This window comes from Poecilia reticulata, linkage group LG22 (genome assembly GCF_000633615.1).
Source record: "Poecilia reticulata strain Guanapo linkage group LG22, Guppy_female_1.0+MT, whole genome shotgun sequence".
NCBI classification, from domain to species: domain Eukaryota; kingdom Metazoa; phylum Chordata; class Actinopteri; order Cyprinodontiformes; family Poeciliidae; genus Poecilia; species Poecilia reticulata.
This window is the reverse complement of record NC_024352.1, coordinates 15973590-15991509: the sequence shown is the minus strand read 5'-3', so window position 1 is coordinate 15991509 and position 17920 is coordinate 15973590. Positions and strand designations below refer to the sequence as shown.

The 17920-nt window shown below is 39.5% G+C and overlaps 1 protein-coding gene across 1 annotated transcript in view; it reads right to left on the bottom strand.

Moving 5' to 3' along the window:
* alk (ALK receptor tyrosine kinase) overlaps positions 1-15531 on the bottom strand; it is a 410868-nt gene extending 395337 nt beyond the window's left edge. Inside the window, exon 1 of the mRNA XM_017302413.1 lies at positions 13888-15531. Within this exon, the coding sequence (XP_017157902.1) occupies positions 13888-14629 (742 nt within the window). The 5' untranslated portion in view covers positions 14630-15531. The remainder of the gene's footprint in view (positions 1-13887) is intronic.
* Positions 15532-17920: the final 2389 nt, after the last annotated feature.

Sequence of the window (17920 nt, the reverse complement as noted above, 5' to 3'; positions counted from 1 at the left end):
TTCATAGAGCGCTAGCCAGGGGTGAAAGTAGTTTTAAATTCTTGGGGGTACTATGACAAAAAAATTCTGKCTGATGAATTTTTTTTGCGAAGCGATAAAAGTTGTGTAGCTCTTGAATTGCTACAAAATAAAGCTGTATTTCCTTCAGCCCACTGGCTGCAATGTTAACACCTTGAGATGCCACGAGACCTAAATTCTGAACATCATGGCATAGAGTGCATCCCAGTTTTCCATGTCTGGAATATAACCATTCATTTTAGCTTTTAAACAGGTTATATTGATCCTGTGTCCAGACAGAGGGATAATCAGTAGCCTAGACAAAGGTAAACAACCTGAACAGGTGATCAACTCTAAACCACTCGCACATTTTTATTCTCCGACTCTCTCTGTCATTTAAGCACGCCTGTTGCTATGGCAACCTCCTGCGCTCCACAAGCCGACCAGAGATTATGTCAAAAACATAACATTCAGTCGGTTACGATATTAGGTTTGCAGGCTTGATATTTATTTTGCAATTATTAATAAGTTCTCCCTGAACACAGCGGTAGTTGATTAGTTCATTTTAAACTCCTGCTCTTCTAGTTATTTTGGTAATGGAACCGAAATGCACAGAATTGCACAACACCTTGTTGAAACAATAATTACTGAGATTATTATCGTTGTTGGGTCATTAATTTGAACACGTTTTGCTGATTTTTTTCCTGTTCTTTAATAAAGTTACGAAGGCTTTAATCGAGCCAGAGGAAGACGTGCTGCTCTCAGCCTCCTGGCGGCGTTCAGTTTGTCACCTAATGCCGAGATTGACTCAAAACCTTCCGTGATCGATGTATCGCACCGCTGCTCTGGCAAAGCACGAACAGTTAAGAAACTATATGAAATGGGGACAAAAGTTATTTATTAACTGATTAAGTCGTGTTTTAGATTGTTCTTGAAAAACTAATTACTCACGGCTGATTAGTGGGTGAACTCACGCTTCACAGTGAACCCAATGATTTTTTCAGCTGACAGTCGCTCCCCTCTCTTGCAGGTACTACGTACCCCGGCTAAATCTTTTAGGGGTACGCCGTACCCTACAGTACCCCCCTGCTTTCACCCCTAGCACTTTACCATTTTTACAGAAGAACAACATTGGTAAAACTGCCTAAAAACTACTATGTCTAGTGACAAATTGACAAATAAAAAGCCTTTTTGGCTGAATGGTCAATTAGTAATGTGTAGAGGTGACATTTCACTGCATGTGTATGTGAGAGATTAAGAGAAGTAGATTTTTCCATTCAGGTGAACCAAATTAAAAATTATATAGTTTATTGGTAAAATTATTAATCTAACAGCTTTTCTAAGTTATTCGATCTGTAGTGCAATTTACATTTCTAACTCAAGCAGCAGTTTCTCCATCTACTTTCTAATTGTAAATATTCCCAAAGTCAGGTCCTACACCAAGTTTCCAACATTTACAAAACACACATATACCACAGTAGAAAAGGGTTAAAGGGTCAAAAAAACAAAATAAAACAATACTCAGTAAAAGCTTTCCTTTTTTTAATTAAGCTTCTTGGTGACTCTCTGACAACTGACAACAATAAATAAGCTGGCAGCAAACGGCAATGTGAAACATTCTGAGTTCACTATTAGTGGCTATTTAATTGACTGAAGAGTTAACCTTTAGTCTCACTAGATCTAGGAACTGGGAAATAAACCTGAAAATACATTTTATATCCATTATAGTAGACATAATAACGATATGAAAAGACACACAAATCAATACTGTGGTTTTTAATCACCTTGACTGGGTGACTTAGCCTGAACAACGGCCATTTTATGTCATTACTTTCCATCTTGTATTTGAGATTTACTATGGTATACAGTTGCTTGGTTAAGAATACAAAGAAATTTCAAACACAGAAATTTCTGTGTTTGAACACAGAACTAATGGTGTTTTCTGCCTATAGAAGTGTTACAAGTTCTAGATTGAACCCATGCTGGCATCATGGCCTTTAAATTGGAAAATGTTTACAAAAACCACACCATGCACCATGGAGCTTCCAGAAAAGGCTGGCCATGGATTTATGCACATTATTTACTTCCCTCATTATGGAAGTGGGGCATCCAAGGGTGTGAGCTTTACATTCAGCTCATGCACGATGTGCATCCTTGCTTCACACCAAGCTCTGAACTTAACACCCGCACTGAGGCCTCCTACAAGCATTGCCATTAATCAACCAGGCAGCTCGCAGATTTTTGAGAGAAAAAGCAAGTGGCATAAAAAAAGACTAAGCATCAAAGGGGGCGGAGGGAGATGACAAAACAGGAGGAAATCAAAGTTAAAGTCACCTTGAATCCAGCTAAAACACAGTGACCTAAGAGGAACTAAAATTGAACTAAATAAAACCAGTTAAGGTTTTTACTGCTTCCCCCCACATCATCATCATCATCTAGCTTCTACTTCAGAGTATGTTGTTGGGCAACTATGTCTCTCTGGGCAATCCTAACGTTAAGGAAATAATGGCGGAGGTAATCTGTTCTCCTTACATTTTACATATATGACATGCTGGTGTCCAGCAAGAAACACAAAAGACCTCTGTGACTAGTTTCAAGTTGACTTTTTCTTCAAAAATGACAAAAATAACAGGATGTGAGATCATGCTAGTAGAGTTTTTGTGCCTTTTAAAGCCTGGCATTCATAGGAAAACCAACTAGAGCAAGAAGTGCATGAAAACAGCACTGATTTTGTTCAAAGCGGGGACCCGTTGGTAACAAGAACACCTGACACACATGCATGTCAAAGAACACGTCTTTTAATTGCATTTATGATTTCAATTATGATAAGTGATCACTTGTGCCAGAGCTGGCCCCAGGTTGTAAGTTTGTCATTTCTCTTACTAATGTCTCTCATATATTGTTAGAATGGTATAAAAAAAATGTTATTTGAGAAGGAGCTTCTGGATACTCATACGGGGTACTTTGCAGTTTTGCCATACTTCTTGCAGTCAACAAATGTAAACATTCATCTTTTTTTTGTCTACAGGTCATTAGCAGTAACTGTGCTTACCTGCTTTACATAATTACCCAAAGGTTTTTATTTTGTATAAATAAATTAGATTTGCTTAGGGGTGGAAGGTAGAAGCTAAACAGTATAGGGCCAGGACCAAATCTCCAGAATCTTAAAGCAGTTCTGAAGGCACAAATTAGCAAACCATTTGTAATAGTATTTACAATGCCACATCAGAAGTAGCTTCACTTTTTTATCCCTGTCAAATGTTTTTTGCTCGTGATGCCCTCAGGCATGCAGCAGGACCAGAGGCGGCCATCTTGGGGTGGCTCTGACTAACTTGAAAAAACAAAGCTGTACCAAAGTCCAGGCAATTTGTAAGAGGTCATTTGGTTCTGCAAGCTTTGCAGGGGAGCTGCTTTGTTAGATGCACATAGCTAACAGCGTGTGGCTTAAGGCAACACTTGCACTCTGTGAGCTCTTGAGACGGAGCCAATAATTTGAGTTGTTCAGCATACATTTCTCCATCTCAGGCAGCCAAATTAACAATCCCCCCCCTAGTCAAGACAAATCAGCCGTCTCATTACGTGGACAGCAGCCTGGTTGAGTGTGGCCATCATAAATGAACGTGGGCAGGTTCAGAGGGCATCTCATTAAAATGCATTAATATTCAACCATCTGCAATGGACACAGAATTGTGGTTTTCTTAACTCAGAGGCGCTGGAACAGAGACCGATCCATTAGCCGTTCTTCCTGTTAGTCTACAAGTGAACACAGCATGGGAATGAATGTGGTGACACAGCGGTGATTATATCAATGCTTCATGCTTAGCTCCTTCATGCAGCACTGATTGTTGAGCACTGCGAAAGGCAAAAAGCTCGCCATGCTGATGCAACTGTATGATTGTCTGATCATTCACACTTAAGGACAAATAATTTAAATCTAACACTCTAGAGCTGCAGTAGCTTCTTTCTTTCAATCTAAACTCCCTGTTTAGTCTTCACCCCCAGTGTCATGAAATGCACCCTTGTTAAACCCCTCAACTCACCACCAACTTATAGTATCGATCAACAGCTTGAAGGTCTCCAGAGTTTCCCAAAGCTGTCACAATACGCTGCCAGCTCCTTCAGCAAATTGATCATACAAACACATAAATAATAAAGTGGCATGTCATTCTGGCTTCCTATTGATTTGCCCATTAGCAGCTGATGGATACAAGCTTTAAATGTCAAGAGTCTCATTGATTACCTCGGATCTGCACGCCAGAACGTAATGTGATGTCACTTTTCAGGTGACACTGCAGCCTTTCCCTTTTGAGGCACTAAATTAAAGGTCAACAGGTAGATTGCACCTTCAAGACACAATTAGATTGTGTTCCCATCACAGGTTTGTGTAGGATATCGAATGGAAGTTAATTTGTGAATTTTGCTGTTTCACCACCAAAAACACAAATTGTTTCAGCTTGACAGACGACCTGGAAATGGCTTGAAAACAAATCCAGCAAATGTAAGTGGTTTCTTCCAAACAAATTGACAATGCTCTATTAGACATTTCACACCTTATTCTTTGCAACAGTTTCCAAATCGTAGATGTTTTGGGGGTTTTTTCCCCTCTCAGCCACAGTATATCAGGCTACATAACCCAGTTGTGTTTGAGCTTCAGCTCACAACAAATGACTTGATGTTCTCCCTCAAGACTACCTAGTAGTAAGCACGATTCTCCTCTCCTCTTAATTACAACAAGTCACTCTGGGCCTGAGGCAGTGAGTACTGTGGCCCCAAGGGAAAAAAAGACATTACCACAAAACCATCAACATAAGCTCTGAAAATATGTCTCTTCTTTAGTTTCAAAATTTACTACACAATTTCCTACAATTTTCACTGAAACCTTCACATTCAAACCGCAGGTCTTCAGTTTAATCTTTACAATGATCACGGCAGATCTCGCTCACCTGATAATTATTAGCTGACTTTAGAGCTTCACTTTGTCCTCCATGTTGCCAGTGCCTTCTTATGGAACCTTCTTATTTCACAATCAATTTTGATTCTGCCTAATCTAGACCATCTTCATCCTGGAGGGGTTTACACTACATTAAGCACAAGCGTTGCATTGCTTGGTACTTTACTTTGTGTAATTTTGAGCAGAGCATCTTGCCATGTTGGTTTGACAATTTGGTCAACTACTCGATTATGAAAAATCCCTCCTTAGGAGATGAGTGGGTCCATTTCTTACAAGTCCGTTGACCAATGACTAGAAGTGATCAGTAGTAAGAGAGGAGATTCCTTCAGACTAGTGCAAGTAGCCATGATGGTAGCTTCGTAAATAAATGTGTGAATGGGGACAATTTCAGCCAACTTAAATAAAAAAAAGACAGAACTCGTTTTTCTGAATCTGGTTAAAAACTACAGATCAAGACCGAACTTGTAGACTAACTTAAGTTTTAAAAGCTAAGTAATTACTAAATCACCCTCAAAACACATTAGAATTATTGGCAAAATTAAAGGTTTTCCCTGAAAACAGCACACAGAAAAACTGGTGTATGTGTTTATGTTTAGTATAGTTATTGTTAGAGAGACGTATTTTCAGGCCCAGTAGGCAGCTGCAGCTCAAGGCCAGATGCTATTTTATCATCTTCTTATCCTGTCTAAGCATATACTTTTTTGTTTGTTTTAAATGGACACTGTACTTTTTCCACCAAAGTAATGCTTATATTTGATTTTTTTTTTATTCCCTTGCCTTTAATCAAATGTTATTTTGACTGATTTATCTTTGATTCTGAAAAGGATGTTTGATCACCTTGAATGTGAATGGTACTATGCAAAGAAAGCTTCCCTTGATTTACAGTCAGTGGCTGACAAAGTGCTTTCAGATCTAGGAGCGTCACCTTGAATCCGAATGATCTAAAACCAGTAATTACTTAAATGTGCAGTAGAGGGGAAAAAAAGTCGCCCACTAGTTTAAGCACCTGAACCAGGTACCGACCTTGTAACCAATTCAAAACTCCACTGTGACCAGTTATCACTGAATTCAGTGATAAAGTGAAGGGAATTTGTTGCAACTGCTCTTAGATTTCTTTTTTCATCAACACAATTTAGCAATTTCAACATTAATTTATGTCTTTACTGAAGTTTCCTTTTAAACTTTTGTCGACCATAATATTGTCAAATCTGTATAAAATAGAAAGGCTACAAGAGAACTGAACACATTAATTGCAGTCAAGTCTCTTGCATTGTGACGGCTGTTCTGAACAAAAAAGCAATTATGATCTAACTGCATTTCTTTTAACTAAGCATTAAGTATGCCCACTTTTATAATTAAGATATATAAAATGTAAAAAAAGAAACCTCCTACAAAACCCTGTAAGACAAAGAGCATATAATTTGATCAACATATAAAGTTGCTCTACAACTTAGAGAAAGAATATCACGGAAAGTCAGCTTTTAAAAGTTGAACCAGCACATTACCACTATTAAAAGCATTGCACATTTCTACGTACATTAGTCAGAGTTGCAGGCCCTACATTTGAACTTAAAGACCTTCAAATTAATTCAATGCTTACATAATGCATAAACATATTCGTTACTCCAAAAAACAAGTAATCTTGTTCTTTGAAGTTAATGAAACTGCATGTTAAGCGTAAGCTGAGTAATCACATTTAGAAGTTTTTTTTAATGGTTATGCACAATAAATATTAAACAAACAAACAAAGCCTGTAAACTTTTCCTGAGTTGTAAAATTTCTCTTGAGGCTCTTCCACCAGCTGCTATATCAGTAGACAAGGGAAACACTTTCGAGACATGGAAAATTAACTTTATTCATCTTTCAAGAAGCTGCTTCTTCCAAAAGAAGCCGCAAGCCACATCCAGTAAACAAAGTAGGCTACTGAGCGTGTAATCCAACTTAAGGACAAATTTACGGCCGACTCTCTTTATGATTCAGGAGTAACGCTCACATTTGCCTAACAGCAAGAGCGTCCGCGTGCTGCGATTCAGTTTTAGGCTTCTCACAGCGACTGACAGATGCAGGATGCTTAACGGTAAATTGGGAATGCGCGAGTTTCCAATTGGGGCAAATCTGGGGGCCAAACATGGGGAGGAGAACTGTGAAAGTAAACAGCTGCTCCTCTCAAGTGTGATGGGCTCATCTTTATTTCCCTTCAGGGTCTTGGTCTCATTCTGTTCATGAAGACTATCTTTACTAATGGTGCGACCGGAAACATCAACATCGCAATGCGCTCGGTGGAAGATATGTGCAGGTTAATGAAGCAGGGGTCCCCACGTTCTCCAGCTCCCTCTGCTGAGATTGTTTAATGATTCCTGTGCAGCCTATTTTACGGCACCACTTGGAGAACATAACATGGGTTAATAAAGTAGAGGTGAGTGGTTTATCGCCCCTGCTGAGCATTGTTTTCCTCTCTCTTCTACTGTAACACAGAAATATTTCTCATTAATGATGTCGCCCATTGGGCCAATAAGACAAGTAAGTACAAATGCACAGAGCACAGTTTAGTGCACTGATTCCTGCAGGCCTGTTTTCTAAAATTGCTGTGGGTGCCATGGTGGTGATTTATTTAAACCTAATAGCCAGCATCTTACTGCTGAACTTCACACAGAGAAAATGTCGAACATCGGCAAGGCAGGGGTGTAAAGCGCTAAAACACGGAAACAATACAGTCTGCATTCATCAGGATCGCTGTGTGACACTGAGAGCGGAATGTGTGTTATCATATAGAGAAAAAGTGTAAGATTGTGTGCGTATACAATTAGTATAAAATACACTACAATTGTAGTATACAATACAATCAGTATATTGTATTGAGTGAGAAACTGATGTTTAAATGCTGTCTGTTTTAAATGCTACCGTTAGCATGTTATCTAAAGTTTTAGGTAGGTAGTTGATTTATTCATTGTTAATTCAAGCCCAAATGAAATGTCTGCTATTATTTAGTTATTGAAACATAATAGCTATAGTAGACAGTAGACGTCAGCTCTGGAGCCGTAAATTGCAGACCCCTGGTTTTGAGGTAAATCAAGTTTTAGGTTTTCCTTTAGAATTTCACTGATTTCCTGTCATTTTTAATCCTTTACCTGAGCTTTTTTATTTTATTATTTACGCCATTTAACTTTAACCTTTTGAATAACTCAAGCACAGAATTTCTCATAATTTCCAGAACTAGTGTTCTGTGAACACATGAAAAAACTCCTAAAAGATCCAGTTTTAAACTTTATGTACTTTGTTTCCAGCACTCTTATAAGGATTTGAACACACTGGAGGATGATTCATCTCTCAGGTCCTGTATCCAGTTTTTTTTAATGCATGATTTTTTTTTAATTATATTCATCTGCTACAGAGTCCTCTACTGTCAAATTTTCAGTTTTTTTAAACCCTACATGCTGTAATACATAAGGGCTGGATTGAAAAGCAAAGCCCAAAGAAAACATTGGAACCATCTTCAGATCTACAAACCAAAACCACTTTAAAAAATGACAAGAAAGCCTAGCTGTTTAGAAGGAATCATTAGTCATAGGCAGTAGTAGTTTCAAATATAAGGACAGTGTTTCTTCTCTTTTCCACTATCAGCTTTAAACTAATCCTGGGGAGTGAATTTATTAATACTAATTACTTTAATTAAGCAAGTAAACCAAAATTGTATGACTGAATATGTCTTGATCTGTCATCAGACATGGGAGAAGGACTGATAAAAAGTAAGGAAGTGCATACTGACCTCTGCACTTATTGGCATCTCAGACAATGAGACATGAATGAAATAAAACATTTGTTTTGAACAAAATCACTTGTGGCACTTTTTTTGGTATACAAATGTTGCTACTAATATTTTATCTTGCTACTCCCAATAGGCTACTGATGTTCTTTTGTAACACTTCAAGGTTGGTTCATAAAGAGAGAGAGAGAGATATTTGACCAATTCTCTCTGAACCTCCTTCCCAGATCATCCAGAGTCCTGGGTTCTCACTACTGTCCCACTTTGCTCACTCCACAGATTGGGCTTCATTTTGTAAAATCATTCAGTGCTGATTGGCCAATATGCTGTGTGTGTGTCTGTGTGCGTGTGCGTGTGTGTGTGTGTGTGTGTGTGTGTGGTTGGTGTGTGGAGGGACTGCAACTGTTTGCACATGACACACAGGTAAACACAGCAGTGTCGCACAGAAACTGCTAATCTAATGATCATTTAGGAAGGACGAAAACTGTGACTGCAAATATGCATCTCAGTGGTTTTCCACCCTGCACATTTAGCAGAAGGTTTACAGAATCAGGGGAACACGCATGCCAGGAGGCAAACCTGCAACTTTTTAATGATTTCAGTTCATTTTCCTCCCAAAGAAACGTTTTCTTTGCAACTGTAATAACAAATTTATAAATCGCTACAAAGTGGACATCAGAATTTCATTAAGCCAGCAGATTGATGAATTTTATATTAAATGCCATCCTGTGCTTTTGGTAAAGGCCCAGGGCTCTCACAGCAGGTTACTCGTCATCTAACGGGATAACTGATTCATAGAGAAAAGCTTTTATTTTCAGACTGACACCTACATCTAATTACACAGTCGCCAAATCACTTGTCCTCGCTCGTGATTTACTTTGAGGTGTGGGCGTGAGTCATTGAGACGGCATCATTTCCAGCTTATTTAGAAATAATAATGTTCATTGTGAAGACCAGAGGCATGCTGAAAATCCATAACATCCATATAGCTAGGGCTTTAGTATTAGATTGAACCAAAAAAATAAATGGTTGAAATTGTCAGTAGTTGCTCTTACAGCTTGTTGTTGTAGTGTGTTCATATATGCCTGTTTGAATAAAATGCAAAATTGCTGACACAAGGAAAAACATTTTGCCTCCATTCATCCATCTGTCTATTTACCCATCTATATATCCATTTGTTCACCTTCATTTCTTCCTCTTCATTCCAAAACACTGGGCAAACAAACATGGCTGATGAGAATATATTTTTAAAAAGATGGCGACCATCAGTGTGAACAGCTGTTGGTCAGATTTAGGTGGATCTACATGGGCATTAGAATAAAACTTGTCTCCAATTTCAATAAGAAAAAAAAAAGCTGTAAAAGTCCACCTGAGGCTCCTGGTGAAAAGAAATTGATCAAATCCCAGCTGTCTTCACACCTGCAAGTATTTATAGCTGTGAAGGAAGGAAAACCTGCTATTACATGACATGAGATGTCACATGCATGTAAAATAACACACTGTGTAGAAAGTATCTTTGCTCGTTTTGCTTGGGATAACTTGTGAATAAGTCAGGGTGTCATGGTTAAACTATTAACCACGTGGCTGTATGTGGGAAATAAAGTAAACTTTCCTGTCTAAGTTAGACAGTTTGGAGAGTTATTCGGCCAGCTCAACCTCCCGTACTGCAGATGTCATGTTGTCCCCGTTCCTGCTGTTAATATCATGCAGATACATGCATGCAGCTGAGCGCCACTGCTATTCAGATCTGTGAGTCTGAGTTGAAGTAAACTGTACAGCTGGGTTTCACAGCTTTGCCTAATAGTGACTCATACGGTAAAAAAAAAAGATGCTGTCAGAAAAAAAAAACTTGATTCAATCACCAGCGACAACCATTCTCATTCTGCAACGCACAGTTTCAGACAACCTTAATGTTTCCTGACAATCGGCAAAATATCGCTTGATGCAATTGCAGTGTAATATTTAGTGAAGGTTGTAAATCCGGCAACGGGTGTTTGCTTTATAAAGAAATGTTTAAGAGAGCAAAAGAAAACAACACAAAAAGCTTTAAACCTCAGGTTTACCAATTTTATTTAAATAATTTGAATTTTTCAGATCTTTGCAAAAACTGTACAAGTGAAGAAACTTAAAAACATGACCTTGAAAACCAATGACCTAATGCAACTGAATCTCAATCAAAATATCACCAAAGAGGTAATATCTCAATCACTGAGTGAAATTCATATATTGCTCTGATTCTAAAGAGTCGGGTTCAATAGTTGTGGCTTCCAGCTAATAAGAAAACAGTTTTACAAAACAGTAAAATATCCCGCCACACAGCTAAGTTTCCAGTTGTCCAGCAGAAAGCCTCTGGCAGGCTAGAGCCTTGGCATGGTTAGGATCAATTTGTCAGCCTACAAAAAAGGTCAGCTGCAGATTAATATAAAACATTCTCATTTATCCAGTGGTGGAACATTTCTAATAAGATGGGAGTGGAATATAACAAGGTACTTTGTCTTAAAGGGCAGGAGAGACTGAAAGGTTTATCGAGTATGACAATATTTTGATTCTTATTCTAATTTCTCTATGTTTCCCACAGAAGTAGCGAAAGGATTATCAATTTGACTGCAATCATTTTCAAGATTACAATCCAGAAATTGTAATCTTGCAAAGTGTTGTTGATGCAGAGTTTCAAAAGGTTCCTTTCAACATGGAACGTACAGCCACAGAAAACGTTTTCGCAGCATCTTTTATTTTACTCAGGCTGATTCTTGTGAGCATTTATCAATGCAGAGCCAACACATTAACTCTCACTTGTAGCACAGGAGAGGACACAGGAGGTGTCAGAATCACGACTTTGTGTTCTGCTGTCATAACTAAGGATGCCACAATGGATTCATTATTAATCTGGATTGAAGTCGTTTTACATGAGGCGAGTGATATAAGAGTTTTGATCAATAGAGCCAGAGAGATGGATTCTAAAGGAAGACCAATCACACACACAAGAGGTGATGGCATGTTTTGTTTCTTTAAAACTGGAAAAAAAAATTCTACATATGAAAGATTTACCCATTAAAATCATAAAAAAACTAAAACTAAAGAGTTGACTCCCTTCATCTTCACAGACACCTTAAAAGGGAGTTGTTTCTTTCTACTGACACTGCATGCTCAGTAGGAGGGAGTGCAACAAAGTTAATGACTTCATCAGCTTAGCTTCCATTGATGGATAAGCCTTTACAACTTGCATTTTAAAGCTAAATTTAACTAGGTTTGGGTGATTTTATTAACTATTTTGGAAAAGAATTGAATCTGTCTAGTAAGATGCATTGATGTTAAATCTGTTGGCGATATAATAAACATGAATGGGAAGAAATCCACGCTTGATTTCATTAACAAAATGTATATTCCTATAAAGTTGAGTTAAACATATTAAAGCGCTTGAATGTAAGAGCTATAAATTCAACAAGCATCACTAAATTAGAAAGTTTGAAAAGAAAAAAAAACTCGTAGAAAAAACATGAGTAATCTAAATTTAAGAGAGAAATGGAAGAAAATGCTGGAAAAATTCTACTTGCAAGCAGGCATCTCATAGCAAAGCCCAACCTACAGATAAAAGTACTATTATAGGCTTCTAGGATAGATTTCTACCCTCATAATCTGTTCTGACCCTGATTGCTTCAGTGGAAATAAAACGGATAAAATAATGGCTCTGGAAAGCCACCCTGGTTCCCAGAAAGATTTCTGCAGTTTAAGTCTTTTAAAAAGCACCATGATCAACTATCAAGACTCTTACTGGAAGGTATCAATAATAAACAAGAAGAAAAAAAAAGGTAGAATCAAGATTTTTGGACAGAGCTATTCTCATATCATTTAATTCCTTTGAGCAGTATGCAGAGGGTCTGTAAACATGCAGAATACCTATCACTTCACATGTATTTACTGTATTCTGGCTGTGTATGTGTGCGTGCGCGTGTGTATGGGAGTTTTAACCTGATCTGCCTCCTGAAGGTGCATCCTCTTTCTCTCTCTCTCTCTCTCTCTCTCTCTCTCTCTCTCTCTCTCTCTTTCTGTGCTACCAGTGCAGCTAACCTCTGCTGCGCCGTTTGTCTAAAAAAGATTCTTGTGCATTTTTCTGGGCCAACCTCCCTCATCAAAGTGATTAAGCAATTAAACTGATTGTGCCGATGCTCAGAAGAACAAGGCGAGAGCCCTCGAGAAATGACTGCAAACGCTTTCTTGGAGATAACAGTATAATTTGGGCCTAATCAAAATAAAGCCTAAATGTGCACCCTTGTTTCAGAACCAGGGAAGCAAGCAACACGGTAAAAAGAAACAGGTGAAGATGATAAAACTCCAGCTTCTTCTACGTTATTATTCATTCATACGCAATAAACCCATTCCACTGAGGCGTCTCGTTCTTTCTGGAAGATAGATGCTGTAGATGCTGCACAGACTCAGCAAGGGGTGGCAGATGTAAATAACCAAAGTTAGGGGGTTGAATCAACATGCAGTTCATTTCTTAGAGCTGCTGCACACATCAATAATGAAACAAGAGTCTGGTAAGTCACCCAGATCAAAGACACAAACTAAAAATCACTGAATTCTCTCGGAGTTATTATCCTCTGCCACCTGCGTCTAGCAGAGCTATTAGGGAAGTTTGTGTCTGCTCAGGGACCCCCTGTTGGCCAGGAAGCCCAAGAGAATGCAAACAAACTCGCACCAGCTGTAAACATACTCCCAAAAAAAAGCTTCATAGCTTAAAAGTTATGTCAACAGAATTATAATTAACACAAAAAAATGGCTGCTGCTTGTATCTGAAAATATTTATAAATAAATCATTATGTAAAAGTTAAAATTTTTTTCCCATGGTATTTTGTAAGAGCAAAATTAAAATGGGCTTTTCTTGAGTCTACAGACCTCTGGATGTAAACATTGTGTCATTATTGATGGACCATATAAAAAGCCACCAGTCGAACTTTTGAAGACAGTGGGCGTAGCTGGAAGTGCCCCCTGGACTCCGGCACCCTTAAATTGAAATTAGGTTTTTAGGGTCACATCCTTGTGCAAGCTCTGTGACAATTACACCCATCAACTCCAAACACTTTACTTTGCGCACCTAACTTATAATGAAGAATTGTTCATAGCAGAACGTCAATCACACAGCGAGCTGCATGGGGTGAGAGAAACGGTAACTCACCGCGGGAGGAAATCTCCAGGTGCAGGCGGGGATCTGCAGCCCGGATGGCGGCTGTGTACCGGTCCTCTATCCCGGGCATCTGCGCCTTTTTCTCGGGCATGAGTCGAACCCTGAGCCGGCCCCCGTCCGCTCCGAGCCACCACTCCAGGATCTCCCTGAGGTCCACCTCAAGCAGGAGCACTGCTTCCTCTTCGTACACGTCCAGCCCCCCGCATCCGTTTTTGACCAGATCCTCTCCTATTTCCACCACCACTTGGTTGGATTTCCTGTTCGCCTTGGTTAAGCCCAGATTCAGAACTTTGGACAGCGGCCGCTTGTAGAAGAAGGGGAGCTGTCCATCAGCGGACCTGTTTCCCGACTCTCCTGCGGATCTCGGCTCCACAAAAGTAGCGATGGTTTTCTGCAGAGGAATGCAATGCATTTTTAAGTTTGCGCGCACCGTGTAGCAGCCGCTGAAACTCCGACAGTCTCCGTTTAGGGGTCTCTTGATGAACTCCGCCAGATAATATCGCAGCAGCGAGGGCACGGCGAAATCCACGGCCAGGGTTCTCCTTTTGTTTCTTGACATTATGGTCTGGTTCGAGTCTCGCTTGATGCCGATTTCGCCGCTGTTGCCGCCGCCCGTGCCGCCGAAGCCCGCGGCGGGGACGTCCATGCCCGCCGTGGTCCTTGGCGGGGCGCAGCGCAGCCCGGTGAAAAATGCCGCAGAACAAACAAGCAAAAGCAACAACCCGACGTTCATGGTTTCACAAGTGGGGGTCGGTAGGTTCAGGAAAAAAAATCGCCTCTTGATCCCAAATATGCCCCTTCTCTTGTCACATAAAGCAACGCAAGAATGAAAAATAAATAAATAAATAAATAAAAAATAATCACAAAGTGCGTATGGATGGATACTGCGTGTCCTGCGCCTCCTCTCCGGTGCGCACCCGAGGAATAACAGGCTTTTACATCCGCTCTCCTCTCACTGTTGCCGTCCTCAGCTCTTCATACGGGAAGGAAAAAAAAAAAAGTCTCATTTCCCTCCACTCTGTGCTTTTGCCACAATGCCTTATATCGCCGGTGCCAGCAACAAGACGCACTCCGGGACGGTGATTTATATGCTGCTCGGGTCCGCTTCGGTGCCTTTCAAAGACTCCCTGTCTCTTGGCACAGTTGTGACGGCGGTACAAGTGGTCTCTCTGTCAGCGGAGAGGAGGGGGGCGAGAACGCCGCAACCGTGTATTCAGAATGGGAGCAGAAAATTCCGGGGGTCCATTAAAGTTAAGAAATAACATCTGAATCCTCCTCCTGCTTCTAATCTCTAATCGTCGCCTCTTCCGTGCGCGCACATGCGGTAAAGTCATTCACACATCCACACAACGTCAGCCAGTGAGAGAGAGGAGGAGAGAGAGAAAAAAAATATCCCTCAGCAGGCAACGCGGACGCATCTTGTGCGCCCTCAGAGCAGCCGTGACGGAGTCTGTATCTTCATTGGAATTAGAAATGCCTCAAGATATTCCAGAACAACTCCGCATTGTCCCTCATGACTTTTCTCCCCCCTCTTTTCAATGAATCATCTAGTCTTTTTACGTGTCCGGAAATTGGATCGGATTAGTCGCTTTCTCCCCAAGCTGTGTGCAAATCAAATCGTTTCATAGGGCGGCAATTTGGGTCCCATTCTGCGTTGTTATTTCTTACGACCAGAGGCCAATTTTCTTTTCTTTCATTTATTTTTTTTTTTGAAGATCAAATAGGTGCCATTTGCCAGTTCGTGCCTCCTTGCTTGGAAATCAGGAGGTGTGTTGGGTTGTAGGGCGCAGCGTTGCCAGAAAATGCTCCTCTGCCGCGTCCCCTCACCTGGAGATACCCCCACCCCGTTTCTCTTCTGTTCGTTGGAAGTTGATCAAAGAAGACACCCACTAGATGGCGTTAGCGCATACTCCTGCTTAAATACAGTTTCATTGATAAATCCCTTAATTTGTTTTATTAGTTATCTGTATTTTAAATACTGGATCATTACTTGCCTTACCTGCGATGTTACATTAATCATACAGGAGTGTCATTTCTTTAGAATACTGAGACATTGACTTATTTGTGTAATTAGTAGTTTATTTTTGGTAAACTAGAACTAGAGGGGGGGGACTAATATGAAGTGTTTAAGATGACTGGCAGTAACTCTTCTTAATCTCAGAGTGTGAATTTTGACCCAGTCTTCTTTGCAGAAAAATTTTAATTCAGCCACATTTTTATATTTTAGAGCCTAAACAATCCATTTCTAGTCATATCACAGCACTTAATGAAGGATGTAAGCCTTAAAACGCTGCTTGGTATTTACTCAGGTTATTCTTATCTAATATCAAAATTAGTTTAATCTAAAGCACTTAAGGTTGACCAAGAGCATAAGAAATACATTTTATGGAAAGGTCATTGTGGAAAGCTGAATATTCAGTCTCATAAAAAAAAATAAAATAAAATAGAGTTTGAAAAGGAAAGTAATTCACAAATGACTGTTGCTATAGAAGCTGGCTGTTCAAACTGTGCTGCAGCCACATAAAATGGATGTTAGGAGGGAGGAAACATACAGTAGTGCCCAAGTAACAGGGATAAACACAGCCTTGAGAGGATTGTGAAGTAAAGCCCATTTAAGAGTTATGGGGAGATTCACACGTTGTGGACTTCAGCTGGAGTCGGTGCTTGAAGCGTCAACACACACTGCTGCAAACAGAGCCTGGGCTAAAACTTTTGCATTCTTTGTGTTAAGTCAGCTATGAAAAAGAAATGGCTGGAGCTTTTTATCGAGGTTAAGGAGAGAAAAGACCGGGCTGCTGTTCACTGATCTAAGGTTCACTTTTCAGATGAAAGTAAACATGGCATTTTACTTGGAAATTACGATGGCAGCATCTGGAGGAAGAGTGGAGAGGCATCCATACAAATTATGAAAGCAGGTCCTGGATGTTCTGTGGCAGGTCTGCAGGTTGAAGGGTCACCTGCAGACCTGCCAATAATTTTTTAGTTACTGAATGCAGTAACTAAAAAATGGCACAGAGAAGAGAGCATGATGATCCAATCCCCATAAACCTAGCTCTCGCTACTTTTGACTTACTTAGGGGTACCAGTTAAATTGTATGTGTTGCTTTGACATCATTGTTTTCAAAAAGTTGTGTTTATAAGGTCTAACAATGTTTATTAATATCAGGGTTTCCCCCTGAGTATTATAAGCCTGGCGGGCCACCAGGCTTTCCTTGTGCCCCCACTAGGCTAAACATTGCTTATTTAAAAAAATCTTTTTAAAATGTTTGCATTTTTTAAGACTTTATAGTTTGTGTTCAGTTATTAATCTTCCAATCTTTTAAAAACACATAATTAACAAGATATATTTTCAAATTTACTGTAAACTTTAAACATTTTTTTAACTCTAAAACATGACAGGATGAATGCGCCCAACCACCGGGCTTAAGTTTTCTGGGGGAAACCTTGAATATGTACTGTACCCTTTTTAAATAAAACAAAACAGTTGAATTTTAACATAAAGCACAAAATGTGCTTGTGCATCTTTAAGAAGACTAGAGAGACAGTTTTGCTTTGGTGGGTTGTGTAAAAATAATTATATAGATTAAAATGTTGCTTGCATTTAGAAAGGCATTTAAAATGTCCTATTTCCCACAAATATGCGATCATATTGATAAACTCAACTTGTGTTTTTAGTTTTCCAGCCATATAGTCAATAAACTTTTGCATCCCTTATTTTGAAATAATTTGATAAGATCACTTATTTCTTGGACTGACCTATCTGCCAAGAATATGTCTGTGGTCAAGACACCAAAGGAGAGTACAAGATATATTGCTTTATTTATTTAATAATACTTTGAATTATTTTTGATGAAAGTTGTTTGCATGTACATTAGAGGCAGACTAAGGAGCAAAACCCAAACTCTGTGATATTCAAACCAGTGTACAGAACCAACCAGCAGACTTCACAGCATCAGAGATATGCAGGAGGAACTGGCTGAGAAAACAAAAAGTAAATAAAGATGCACTCACTGGAGCGATAAAG